Source organism: Xylona heveae, assembly GCF_001619985.1.
Source record: "Xylona heveae TC161 unplaced genomic scaffold L228scaffold_6, whole genome shotgun sequence".
NCBI classification, from domain to species: Eukaryota; Fungi; Ascomycota; class Xylonomycetes; order Xylonales; family Xylonaceae; genus Xylona; species Xylona heveae.
Window position 1 is genome coordinate 694016 of NW_017264198.1, and position 12605 is coordinate 706620.

At 48.2% G+C, this 12605-nt stretch overlaps 3 protein-coding genes across 3 annotated transcripts; 2 read left to right on the forward strand and 1 right to left on the reverse strand.

Annotated features, from left to right (window-relative positions):
• Positions 1-1753: 1753 nt before the first annotated feature.
• L228DRAFT_268683 (RNI-like protein) lies at positions 1754-3841 on the forward strand (the record flags this gene model as incomplete). Its single annotated transcript, XM_018335179.1, has 1 exon — positions 1754-3841. The coding sequence occupies one exon, from the start codon at positions 1754-1756 to the stop codon at positions 3839-3841; it is 2088 nt and encodes a 695-aa protein (XP_018187758.1).
• Positions 3842-5408: 1567 nt separating this feature from the next.
• L228DRAFT_268684 (cysteine dioxygenase) lies at positions 5409-6345 on the reverse strand (the record flags this gene model as incomplete). Its single annotated transcript, XM_018335180.1, has 5 exons — positions 5409-5536; positions 5624-5681; positions 5741-5878; positions 5937-6008; positions 6070-6345. 5 exons carry the CDS (start codon positions 6343-6345, stop codon positions 5409-5411), a joined length of 672 nt encoding a protein of 223 aa, XP_018187759.1.
• Positions 6346-6976: 631 nt separating this feature from the next.
• On the forward strand, positions 6977-8613 carry L228DRAFT_253336 (GTP-binding protein RBG1; the record flags this gene model as incomplete). The annotated part of the gene is made up of 10 exons (XM_018333738.1): positions 6977-6997; positions 7070-7090; positions 7151-7271; positions 7330-7366; positions 7418-7488; positions 7546-7568; positions 7624-7938; positions 7995-8351; positions 8413-8533; positions 8594-8613. 10 exons carry the CDS (start codon positions 6977-6979, stop codon positions 8611-8613), a joined length of 1107 nt encoding a protein of 368 aa, XP_018187760.1.
• Between the last annotated feature and the right edge of the window lie 3992 nt (positions 8614-12605).

Consider the following 12605-nt stretch of genomic DNA (forward strand, 5'->3'; position numbering starts at 1 on the left):
TCTTCCCATTTACAAAATCTTGTTAGAGAAGCTGTTAGGTCTCGCTTTCTCTTATCAAAAGTTTGAATATCTCCTGGAGTTTATGATAAGGTTATCAACCTGATGCAGCCTTGCACATAATATGTAGTGCCTACTATAGGATGGCAGTGAGAGGGAGGAGAGACTCAATCATCAGTTCTTTCCTCTTCTGATTGAAACAACCGAAACATGTCCGAAGGGTGCTTTCCCAGTGCAGTTAAGCGGATCTTCATCGAAGGGGCGGGGCCAGAACGGCCATGTCCAGAAAGAGGTTGGGGGGGGGGCATACGATGCGATGACCTGAGCAGAGAGAAATTGTGCCAAAGAGGAAAGAGAGATTGGAGCATCTAAGAGAGGCTAAACTTCCTGGATCGTACCTAATGGTAACTAACTAGGAGCCATGTCCGAAAGAAAAGAGCATGGGGAAGGAGCGATAGAGACCTGGTGGCCACTGCAGCCCCCTCATTGAGAGGAAGAGCCTCGCCTCTCTCACACAGGAAGAGAAGGAACTAAGGGCTGCAGAAAAGGGCACACAGCGAAAAGTGTCTCCGAAAGGGTAATCCGTCTTTGAGGCTAAAAAGGTACTGGATATGGGTGATCCGGCCGACTTCCCCCACTTTTTGGCCCCTCGTACGTGTACTTTTTGTACGAGGGACTGAGTAATGGAGAAGACGACATCCCTCGTCTCCTCGTCAACCCCCCCAAATAGCCTGCCGTCCCAGTTATCGGTACTTTATCGGTATCGCTACTTGGACTCGCGTCCGTCTTCCCCACCATATTATAGCTGCCGTGGGGCGGCCAGACCGGGACTAACGGGGCGACTATTGCCGGGGAAAAGTCCAGAGTACCCGTCGGGTACCCTTGGATAGACCCAGAAGAAAGTCATCGATTGATTATGCCACTGCACTTTCCCCCTCTAGGACCACGAGGTCGAGCTACGAATTAATTACAACACCCATCACCACTTGGGCCTGACCATGGCGCGGTGCTGTTTTTTTCTCCTCACACAGAAACTCGTTTTCTCCTCCTCTTTTCATTCTCTCTTGACCTTATCTTCCCGTCGCTCCTCTGTCTCTCTCTGTGTGCTCGTTGTTGAAACATTTGGGGGTTCTCGCTGCTGACCTGAGTGACCCACGTGGGCATCACCCTGAATCCACTTGTCCGGCTGATTTACGCCCGGCGACCGAACAGGCTGGGATTTCCTCCCCTATCGATAGCGATTATCGGTATCTTTCGCCCACCAACAAATCCACTCTATAAACCCCCGCGAACTTCAAGGCGAGATCATCGCACACGGATTGCCAGGGGCGCATCGGCTCACTTTTGTTTCTCTGATCAATTTTGCCATTATATTTCTCAGGCCTGGCTTTGTGTCCTACTCCAGGTACATGGTTTTAAGAGTGTGCCCCGGACCTGGGTCCTGCTTGTCCTGCTTATCCTGATCAGCGTCTTTCGCCATTTACCTGTCTTTGCCATGTTCTGGACAAGCGCAAAGTTCCTGTGACAGCAGCTCTGATATTCGACTAATCATTCTCTTGGAGCGAAACCACACGAAATCCTCGAGATTATCGAATCCGTTTTGGCCAAGAGCGCATCAATCATTTCTGCTTACTTGTTAAAAGTTAAAACCGCCCCCAAATTTCTCCTTTCTTTGAAAGTTGAATTTTCAAGACTCCTCGAGCAGACTGTCGATATTCGGTCAGTCGGTAAAATGACAGACTCAATTCGTGAAGTCATGGCTGGAGCAACCACGATTTCTCCAGCCTCGGATCCGGTCCAGATTCAAGCCCCTGCGAAGCTCAAGGGACGCAAAAGGATACTCCAGAGCTTGCACCGGATCTCTTCCTCTCCGTCATTGGCGAAGATGGGAAGAACACCCTCTTCAGGGTATAGAGGTGGAGGTCGAGGCTCAATTTCATGCGTTTCTCTTTCCTCTTCAGTCTCGTACTGTCATTCGTACGGCAATTCTTATTCCTCTCAGTCCTCTGGTGGATTCTCTACCGCTCCCACCTCCGTCGTCAGCACACCCGGTCAAGACAGTCCCTTTTTGGACCCAAAAGCCCGCATTCGATTCATAGGTCTTGACGCAGGTCAAAACGGACCTGCTAGTGTTCCCGTCCCGGCCGAATTACGACCCACATCTTCTCGAGGTGGCCCATTGCCTGCTACACCAGAGCTCTCGGAAGTGGTGGATGATTATTTTTCAAGACCACTCTCTCAGACAGCAAAGTCTCACAGGCGGCCGAGGCGAGCGTTTTGGGCCGATTTGCCCGACGAGATCAAGATGCATGTTCTTGGATACTTGAAGCCCAAGGAACTTGTCGGCTGCTCGAGCGTCTCCAAAGCGTGGCACAAGATGTGCTTTGACGGACAGCTCTGGCCAAGCTTGGATACAACGGAATTCTATCGGGACATTCCTGGCGAGTCCTTGGCAAAGATTATCACGGCAGCTGGCCCGTTTGTGCGCGACCTCAACCTCCGCGGCTGCGTTCAGCTGCGTGAAAGGATTGGTACTGAGGCCATGTCGGAGGCTTGCCAGAATATTATCAATCTTTCGATCGAGGGATGTCGTCTGGACCGGTCGGAGATTCACAGCTTCCTTGTCCGCAATTCAAAGCTCGCCTATCTCAATGTCTCGGGATTGGCCGTGGTAACCAATTCTACGATGAAGGTTCTCGCGCAGTCATGCCCACGTCTGGAGCATCTAAACGTGTCCTGGTGCAACAATGTTGATACCCGCGGCTTGAGAAGGATCGTGGAATCTTGTTCGCAATTGAAGGACCTCCGCGCGGGCGAAGTTCGCGGCTTCGGCGACCATGAATTTATGCTTGAGCTTTTCCAGAAAAATAATTTGGAACGGTTGGTATTAAATCACTGCGATAGTATCACCGATGAGTCTCTGCAGATTCTCCTGGAAGGAGTAGACGCGGAGATTGATCCGCTCACGTCAAGAGCAATTGTTCCTCCGCGAAAGCTTAAGCATCTGGATCTAACTCGATGCCGTGGCCTAACGGACGATGGCATCAAGGCACTGGCAGGAAATGTCCCTCACTTGGAAGGTCTCCAATTGTCTAAATGCTCAGTGCTAACCGACGCTGCACTGTCAGAACTCTTGGCTTCGCTCCCAAGACTCACCCATCTTGACCTGGAAGAACTGGAGGAATTGACCAATAGCACCTTGCAAATACTAGCTCGTTCTCCCTGTACGAGTACCCTTGAGCACCTATGCATCAGCTACTGCGAGAATCTCGGAGACGTCGGCATGCTGCCCGTTATGAAAAATTGCACTCGCCTGCGCAATGTGGAAATGGACAACACACGTGTCTCCGACCTCGTGCTTGCCGAAGCTGCTGGTATCATTCGTCAGCGTAACAAAGCTCTCCATACAGCCACCCAGAGACGGCCCGTTGTCGGGCTTCGCATGGTAGTGTATGACTGCCAAAACGTGACCTGGACCGGCATTCGCGAGGTGCTCTCTCGCAATGCTGAGATTACACGCCCTGGAGCCAACTCCAAATCGCCATGCTACCCAACCGAAGTCATTCAGCTCAAATGCTTTTACGGTTGGCAAATGACTGTCGATGAGCACATGAAGCGGGTGCTCAGGGGAGATCTTGCCTCTGCTAGTCGACTGGAGCGCAAATGGGCAGAATATATGATTGCCAACGAGGAAGCTGGTGTTGGCGGAGCTGGCAGCCGTCGGAGGAGACGACGTGCGAGAGAAGCAGCTCTTCTTCACGCTGACGAAGAAGAAGGCGGCATGGGACTTGCCGGAATTGGCCGCAGAAGGCGTGCCCGAAGTGGCGGTTGTACCATTATGTAAAATTTTTTTCCTCTTTTCTATTTCTTCATCTCCGAGAGATTTGTCAAGCCATTTGTACGAATACACACAGGGGTGAAGTGGATTTCGAGCACGGGACTAGACGTCTTTATCGGTTTCCGTATATGAGATCTGGTGGAAATCAGTGCGAGAAATCTTCAGGGTGTTGGCAACTTTTCATTGTTGAGTGGAGGTAGGAACAGGCATGTTAGGTGTTATGTGGGCGCTCGTATTACTCGTTGATGGGGTGGTGATTTTCTACCAGCATGTTTCTCTGCTTCAATTTTTTTTCTTTTTCCCTCCTCGAGCCATTTCCAGCGCCTTTTGCTGTTTATATATATACTTCCCTTTGCTGGCCTTTGGGGTTTTCTCTGCGAATCTTGCTTCATCTGCTCGATTCTTTTCCAAATTCTTATTCTTCTTTTCTTCTCACTTGTCTTAGATGGAGGGATTTTCAACCTTTCTGCTCTCTCCTCTTCCTCTTCTCTCTTTGGCGTCCGTCCGTTGTGAGCAGACTCCATGGCTCACTGGTTGGCCTGGCGCGTGGATATTTTTTTCAATCTTAGGGGGCTATTCTGATCTTTTGCTTTTTTTCTTTCTCTTTGTGCTCCGCCCATCTCGTCTCACTATTTGGCGTACTGTGTGTGGTGTAACTGCATAGACGTGATATTCTTTTTTATCTATTTCTCCGTTTCTTATTTATCGTCTACGCTTCTTTCTTTCTTTCTTTCTTTCTCTCTTCCTCTCAATATATAGGTACTTTATCTCTCAATCTATTATATTTTACTTTTTCAAGTCATTTAGGGACATACTTTGTGGGTTGAAACATGCCTTTTGGCTCTATGCTGGGCAAACAACGTAGTGCGTTTAAGACTTGTCGTCGACTAGATGGTGTGTAAGTGGCGTTTATTTGAGACACGTCTGAATGACTACGAGTGCTATTTCTTGCCTGATGGTAATACTCGTTGTTTTGGTGCTGGTTTAGCTAACCACGTGCGCACTCTTTATGTAGGCTCTTTCGCATCAACCCCAAACCCAATTTCGGAGCTGACCTATGCTAGACCCTTCACAGTTCTAAAGGAGAGCGCGTAGATTGAATGATAATATTCGTTTCATTGAGTTAGCTGATTGTAGCGCCCCTTCGTCCCAGTTGAGTGGATTAAAAGGACGTTGATCGTTAGGGTAGACCCAAAAAAAAACCACGTTCAATATATTATGAAAGAGACCCTGGAGGGAAAGGCAGAAAGGAGAGAGAGCCAAAAACAACAACCAAACACCGCACCCATGCCGAGCTCTTTAAGCTATTTTCCAGACTATGTGAGAATGCTTTCAGCAAGATGTATTCTCTTTTTTCGTGGTTTCTTGACCGGCATTCCTCGCCGGATATGCTGAGATAACTCTCGAGGTATCATCAAGGTTGTTTGCGTATGCAAATCGAATATAGCAGTGAAATGAAAAGGAAAGAGGAAGAAATGGAACCAAAAAAGGCGTTTATCAGAAGAGAGAGAAGAAAATTAGAAGGTTCCTTGCTGAGTGAAGATCACTACATCAGAGTATACGGCCTGACAGCTTAGTTAGGCTGCGGAATTCTGACTCCAAGTTCGGAGAAGAAGCTGCATTGAAGCACATGGCTGGATTTTCCGGTCTTCTCGTCATACATGTGGCAGCCAACCTTCGCAGCATTGGGTGGGGTGTACACTGAATATGTCAGTACTGAGTTGCGGATGTAGCTTATAAACGCCTCGGGGGCATTTGAGGATGCCGTGGACAACTATGGGTACTTACAGTGAAGAGAAATCGCAGGGGTATCTGTGCTAACGTTGGAAATTTTGTGAAGACCAAGCTGTAGTTCATGTCAGTTGTCTCGTTCCATATTATAAGATCCCATTGGAGCCAACGAACATTGTCTGACATGTACGTGACCTGATTTTCACCGAAAACAGTCTCTTTCTTAATTTCCAATGGCGAGGGAATGCCCTCATTTGTCTTGTTGCGATCTGGCCAAGAGTAAAGTGATTCTTTCAGCGAGCCTCGAAGAACCTGTTCAATACGTTAGCTTTGTGCTTCCATATTTCTGGCATAAGTCTGAAACATTTACCTTCATAACGCAGTGAGCGTCAGCATGGTCATGGATGGGGCTGCTTTTGCCTGGCGTCCAGACGAGGATTAACTGCAAGAGAAAGTTAATTTTATCTGAAGTTTCAGGATCTTTCAAGATTGAGATCGCATACCAGGTTGCTCTTCCCATTACCCTGGTCGACCAAATTTCTGGTGTAAGCACGGCTGTTGTCTCCAAGAGCATATTTCTGCCATTCCTTGTCTCGAGAAACGTAGCCCTCCATGAGCTTTACCAGGTCGTTTGGATCGACGTCGTCTGAATTGATTCCAGAGGAAGGGCCCAGAACCTTGCTGAGGTCTTCGACTAGCTGGTGGAAAGCATCTTTGGACTGAAGCTTGGTGATAGCCGGTTCCGGCGTAGACAAGACTTCTTGAGCAACGGCGGGCATAGTGAGGTTCTGAATATCGGAATAATTATACGCAGGATCGCTATGAATTGGTCTTGTTCGTTATGTTACCCCGCAATGCTATTTTCCAGCGAGCCGTTGATGGTCACAGTGCGTTTCACGCAAGTGTCAGGCCTCAGAAAAAACAAATGGACCAGTTACACGAAGTGCAAGCCCGGAAACGGAAGTCAAGGAGAGCGCTTTTATATTACAACCATTGAACAGATTGAGCAAGTTGTTCTCTCTCCTGATTAAGCTGGGAATATCTTTTTCCTTTAACGTTATCGAAGGGCATAAATCAGTCACACAATCCCCCTCGATCGGCCCGACATGGCTACACTCGGTAACTTCATCGGGGCCAAGGCCGCTGCTCTTTTCCTTTCCAGGCGGACGCAGGTCCGGAGAGAGTGAGCGACGGATAATATATTTTCCACTTCCGATCCCGGTAACTTCCCCACTAAACTTTTGACGTTTCCTTCGTCATAACTCGAAATCGTCAATCCCATTTTCAAATTCAAGAACAGGCTAACGGCCACTTCAACCCATCGCATTTCGAACCTTTGTTACTTCAATTGTTTGACACATACCACATAGAGGCAAATAACTTCAAGGGTCAAGTGGAGACTTTATCATCATGGCGACCACAGTAGATAAGGTAAGACCTTTTTTTTTCGTCTCTCTCTTCTGTGAGAAAACTGAGTACTAAAATTATTTTGATCATTTATAGATTAAAGAGATTGAGTCCGAGGTTCGTTCGACACCGGATACCGTTAGCAAAGACTTTTGTGAGGACTAAATAATTGCGTAGATGGCCCGGACTCAACGGAACAAGGCCACCTCGTTCCACTTGGGTCAACTCAAAGCCAAACTCGCAAAGCTGAAGCGTGAGCTGCTCACTCCGTCAGGAGGAGGCGGTGGTGGCGGCGGTGGTGAGTTTTCGTCTTTCTCCTTCATCATTCGATACGTCATGCTCATCCTTTTTTCCAGCTGGTTTCGACGTCGCCAGAACAGGTGTTGCTAGTGTGTAGGTTGATTCCTTTTCCACCTAGATTGTTCAAAACTAAGCGGGTTTCAGTGGTTTCATAGGTTTCCCATCAGTCGGGAAAAGTACTCTGATGAGTAGATTGACTGGACAACACTCTGAAGGTAAAGCCTTTTAGCGCAACTTGGAAATCTCAGAGTAAATAATGCTAATGATTTCAGCCGCTGCTTATGAGTTCACAACGGTAGGCTCATCCGCCTTCTTACCCACTGATGAACTGGGCCCTGACCAAATCACAGCTTACGACGGTACCGGGTCAAGTCATTTACAATGGCGCCAAAATCCAAATTCTCGATCTTCCCGGCATTATCCAAGGTGCAAAGGACGGCAAAGGTCGTGGACGTCAAGTCATCGCTGTTGCCAAAACTTGTCACCTGATATTCATTGTTCTGGACGTGAACAAGCCTTTGACGGACAAGAGGGTTATCGAGAACGAATTGGAAGGTTTCGGTATTCGAGTCAATAAGGAACCACCAAATATCAAGGTTACCAAGAAGGACAAGGGTGGAATCAGTATCACCAACACTGTGCCCCTAACTCACATTTCGCCTGATGTAAGGTCTCTTTTGAATGCGACATCTTGGTATATGGGTATGCTGATAATTCGCAGGAAATCAAAGCCGTCATGTCAGAATATAAAATCTCCTCGGCTGACGTTGCCATTCGATGCGATGCTACTATTGATGACGTTATTGACGTTTTAGAAGCAAAGAGCCGTAGCTACATTCCCGTCATCTACGCGCTCAACAAGATCGACGCAATCTCAATCGAAGAACTGGATTTGCTTTACCGAATTCCCAACGCTTGCCCCATCAGTTCTGAACATGGATGGAACATCGATGAGCTTCTAGAGCAAATGTGGGACAAGTTGAACCTGCGAAGAATTTACACCAAACCGAAGGGCAAAGTCCCTGACTACACCGCGCCAGTTGTGCTTCGCAAGAATGCTTGCACGGTTGAAGATTTCGTATGTTTCCTTCTCACACCCTCATTCATTTTTAAGATTCTGTTTGTTGACACAACTCTAGTGTAACGCCATCCACAAGTCCATTGTCGAGCAATTCAAGATTGCCATTGTGTATGGACGCTCTGTAAAGCACCAGCCACAGCGTGTTGGTTTGACCCACGAATTGGCAGATGAAGATATCAGTAAGCGTTTTACATCTCCTATCATTCATTACCAGGTCGTCAATCTAACCTGCAAATTAGTCACTATCATTAAACGATAAATCTTAGCGTTCAACGAGACATGCATGTTAGATTGGAGTATCCATGAGGTGGAGTCATTTTACCAGTCCCTTGAGAGGGCAGGGGTTGAAGGCACTTGTGCCTTTATACTTTTTTTGTTTTATTTCGGCAGTTGCAAAGAAAAGCTTGTGCTCTGTGTTTAATGAAATCACTTTTTTCTTGAGTTTTGGATTGGAAGTGTGGGTTTGGAGGTGAAGAGACGATTACCCAGTCAGCTCCGCTCTACGACAGATCTGTCGAGGCTGTCACCTTAATCAACGTTCAAAGGAAATATTCCTCTCAACGGCGTTGGTGCAGCTACTTTCACGGACCACATTAAGGTCTATCGTTGGTTGAATGCCGGAAGACGGTCCGGCTCGGACACAGCCGAAGCCGGCTTATCGAAGCGGGGCCAGCCGGTGTAAGCACCACAAAAACCACCTTGAAATGACGACGCCCAATCAACCCTATGGTCACTATAGAATCTCAAACTCGATAGGCGGAATTAGAAAAAATCATTTCAAATCCAATCACAATCAAATGCGGCATCAAATGGAGTCATGAGTGGAGCATCGGCTACACAAACAAGTATGAATTTCAGCTAAAGCCTTTAGCTTAGAGGATACGGCTTCAATTATGGAGAGGTTATTATGAGATTTTCATCAGATCCCTGGTCATGTCTTGGAAAAAGCCATGTAGTGCCATTCTGAAAAACCTGTGTCCAGGAACTAATCTTTCTTTTAACCTTTCTTAGGTCGATGGAATAGAAACTTGCTATTCGGATCCACCTATAAGCTTGGGCGTTTTGAAAAAGCAACTTCTTATAACTAGTGAGGGCCCACAGCTTAACATTCCGACGTGAAGATGAGACGATGGGACTCTCGGCTTCTCAACTGCCGAGATCGGCCCGTTCAGCTATGAAAGATATAGAGGACTAAATTTTGAATTACGTTGGACCCAGGCTGGTGATTCACATGTACCAGCACAAATGAGCAGCACCCAGACCGAACCTACTAAGCTATGATCATATCTTCGGAAGCCAAATTTGGTATGATCCATTGTCCAGAACGGAGTTTTTTTTTTTTTTTTTTTTTTTTTTTTTTTTTTTTTTGGCATGAATCGTTGTAGACTTTGCCAGAATCGGAGGTTGGGCAGCAGTTATCTTGGAGCTTTGGAGAAGGCGTTGCTTATTGGAAGTTGGACACTGATAGCGTGCTTGAAAAGATGAACTGTTTTACCTTGTAATTCAGCCATTTTCGCAACTTCTTCCTCCGGAGCTCTTCCGGCATCTGCCCACTCAAGCATAGAGAATCTGGCAGATTGAAAGCATTAGGGAGCCTAAAGGTCCTCTAGCTGCCCATTAACGATCCCACGGCATAGCTGATCAGGGAATTCGCGGTGTAGTAGTGCCATGTACCAGTACGATGAAATGGGTCGCTCCACGACGTTTTTGGGTCCCCTGCTGTTCAGACATGAACAGATTGGCTAAGTCTAGGGAGCCTGGTTAAGACACTACATTAGTTGAAATTGCTTAGAGATCGTATCTCAGGGTTTGAGCTTTGTCTGTAACACAGCTCGCGGTAGACCCCAATAATCCTGCTCCTGTTTCCGCAACTATTTCCTTGAAACCAACCAAGGCCCTATTCCTAGGGCGGGCCGTGGGCCGACGATCCCGTCTCCGGTCGCTTCGGACACTGAACCTTGGTTCGTAGGAATAGTTTCCGTCTCGCTCATCGCTTCTTAGCTTGCCAGTAAGTTAAAAGGTCCTTGACTCTTCTCAAATAAACAAACACCCAATGGCTTTTTGAAGGTAAACAATCTTAACTCCAAATTGGCTGAGCGCTAAGCTCTAGCTTAGTAGAAAACCTGGATCAAATTGTCTCCTCTTTTTTCCTTGCAACGTCGAAACCAGGCTTCTTGGCGTTCGATTCAAAGGCTGTCTACTAACTTAGCGGTGACCCTTTTTACTACTATAACCGTGAGATCTGGCCTCAGAACGAGCTTGGTGAGAACGCCAGTCCAGTATTTTGACAGCCAGCCAGTCGACTCAGCCGTCGCGGCCCGGTCGCTCTAACTGTTTGGCATCCTAACTTGGCTTTAGCTCTCCCGAATCAAGGTCTGAACAGACAGAAAATTCGCTGAAAGCTGTTATGTAGGATCGGCCATGATGAGCACACGATCCTCGTCAGCCATTTGTGCCGGGCCCCACCGCTTCCCGGCCATTAGTCTATTACGAGCCGTGAGGCTTCCCGAGCATTTGTGTATTGCTCCAATAGCCACAGGGCGATTTCATTGATCATTGTTGGCAGACGAAGGGGTGTAAAGTCAGTCGGGTTTTGGACATCAACTTTTATAGGATCGTACAAAGGCTCTCCAAAACAGAGACGACATTGAAAGGTACCAGTACCTGCTGGGACAGAGATGCCCTTGAGACCTTTTACCCAGCCACCAACATGCATTCGATGGCGCACCCCATGCATCCACGGATTCATCATCCTGCGCAATGATTGCTGTGGTGGGTACTTCTCCCACCGCCGAATGCCCCCCATGGTGGAGAGCAGGAGGCGTCTTTTTCGTTTCCTCCTAAGCACGCTAGTGACCTCGCTCCATCAAAGTGAGGAGTGAGGTGTTGGCCGTAAATGCGACCACCCACGCAGGCCCCATGTTGCCATGCGCACGCCCAATCCATCATCCAGCCCGGCCTGGCCCGGGCGTCTCTCTCGTCTTGGCCACGACCCTTTTTCGCTCATTTCTGGCAATACATGATGATGATGGTGGAGGTGATCATGATCATCATGCTCATCATGCTGGCCCCCTCCTCCTCATTTCCCTTTCCCTTGACACATTCGGCATGCTCCCTGTACCAGAGAGGGCGTTCAGATTCCGATTAGTGGCGTTACGGTGCACGGGCAGCCTCACGAAATATATACTTGCCCATGAGATCTCATTGCTCAGAATCGTCCCTTCTGTGCGTCGAGGAAATAGAAGCCGTTTCCCCCGCCTTCTCGCACTACCCACCTCCCATTGCGGTCGCCGTCTCTCATTTGACAAGGGACTAAGTGGCCTAATCCATAAACCTTCTTTTCCTTCTTCCCGTGTGCATCTTCCACTTTCAGGGTCTTCCGCTTTGACATGAATCGTCGGCCAGTACCTGTCCCGTCTCACCTTACCTTCCCTGTACTAATGGAAGACTTGTGGTCTCTTTCTCTCTCTGTATTTTCTTGCTCACAATCGCGGCGACAAGGAGCCCTTTCCTTGACATGCGGTCCAGGGCCGCCTCGTCTTGGGGGCTGCCCTCCCCCATGCTCTACGGACCATTGCGAATCCACAAGGTTACAGGATTGTAAAATCAGCACAGCACTCAACCCCCCCTCCCGAAAGCAGTCGTACATTTAATGGAAAGCACGTATATCCACAGACACACAGACACCGACACAGACAGACAGACAGACTGAGAGCGACAAACCCACCCACACCTCTTTCTTGTTTCTGGCGTTACCTGTCGTACCGGCCATGCGCCTGCTTTCCCGTACCTGACCGCAATCCCTCCTCCACCTGCCGGATCTACCGAGGATCAAGTGGAACATGTATGACGGATTCATGATCCATGACCCGTACGCTTCCAGCTGGGAGACAGCGCCCACGTCCTTGGGCTCTTGTGCTCCCCTTGGCACATCATCCACTTAGATGGCAATATTCATTTTTCCACTTGCTATAGGGGAAAACCATCCACTCACCCAAACGACACTAATTTGTTTTTCCCTCCCACACGCCCCCATCTTCTTTCTATTCACACCACACATGCACTAGACACTGTCATCCTACCTATCCGTATCTCCTCCATCTCACTTACCTACTGCCTTACCTACCTACTTATTTCTTCCCTTCTGACACCAGGTGCACCTACATTCTCTTTCTGGTCCAACCCCCGTTGCCATCCACGCTCTAATCAAATCATGGTTCCGCCACATCTCCTTCCCCTGCTCCCCTTTCT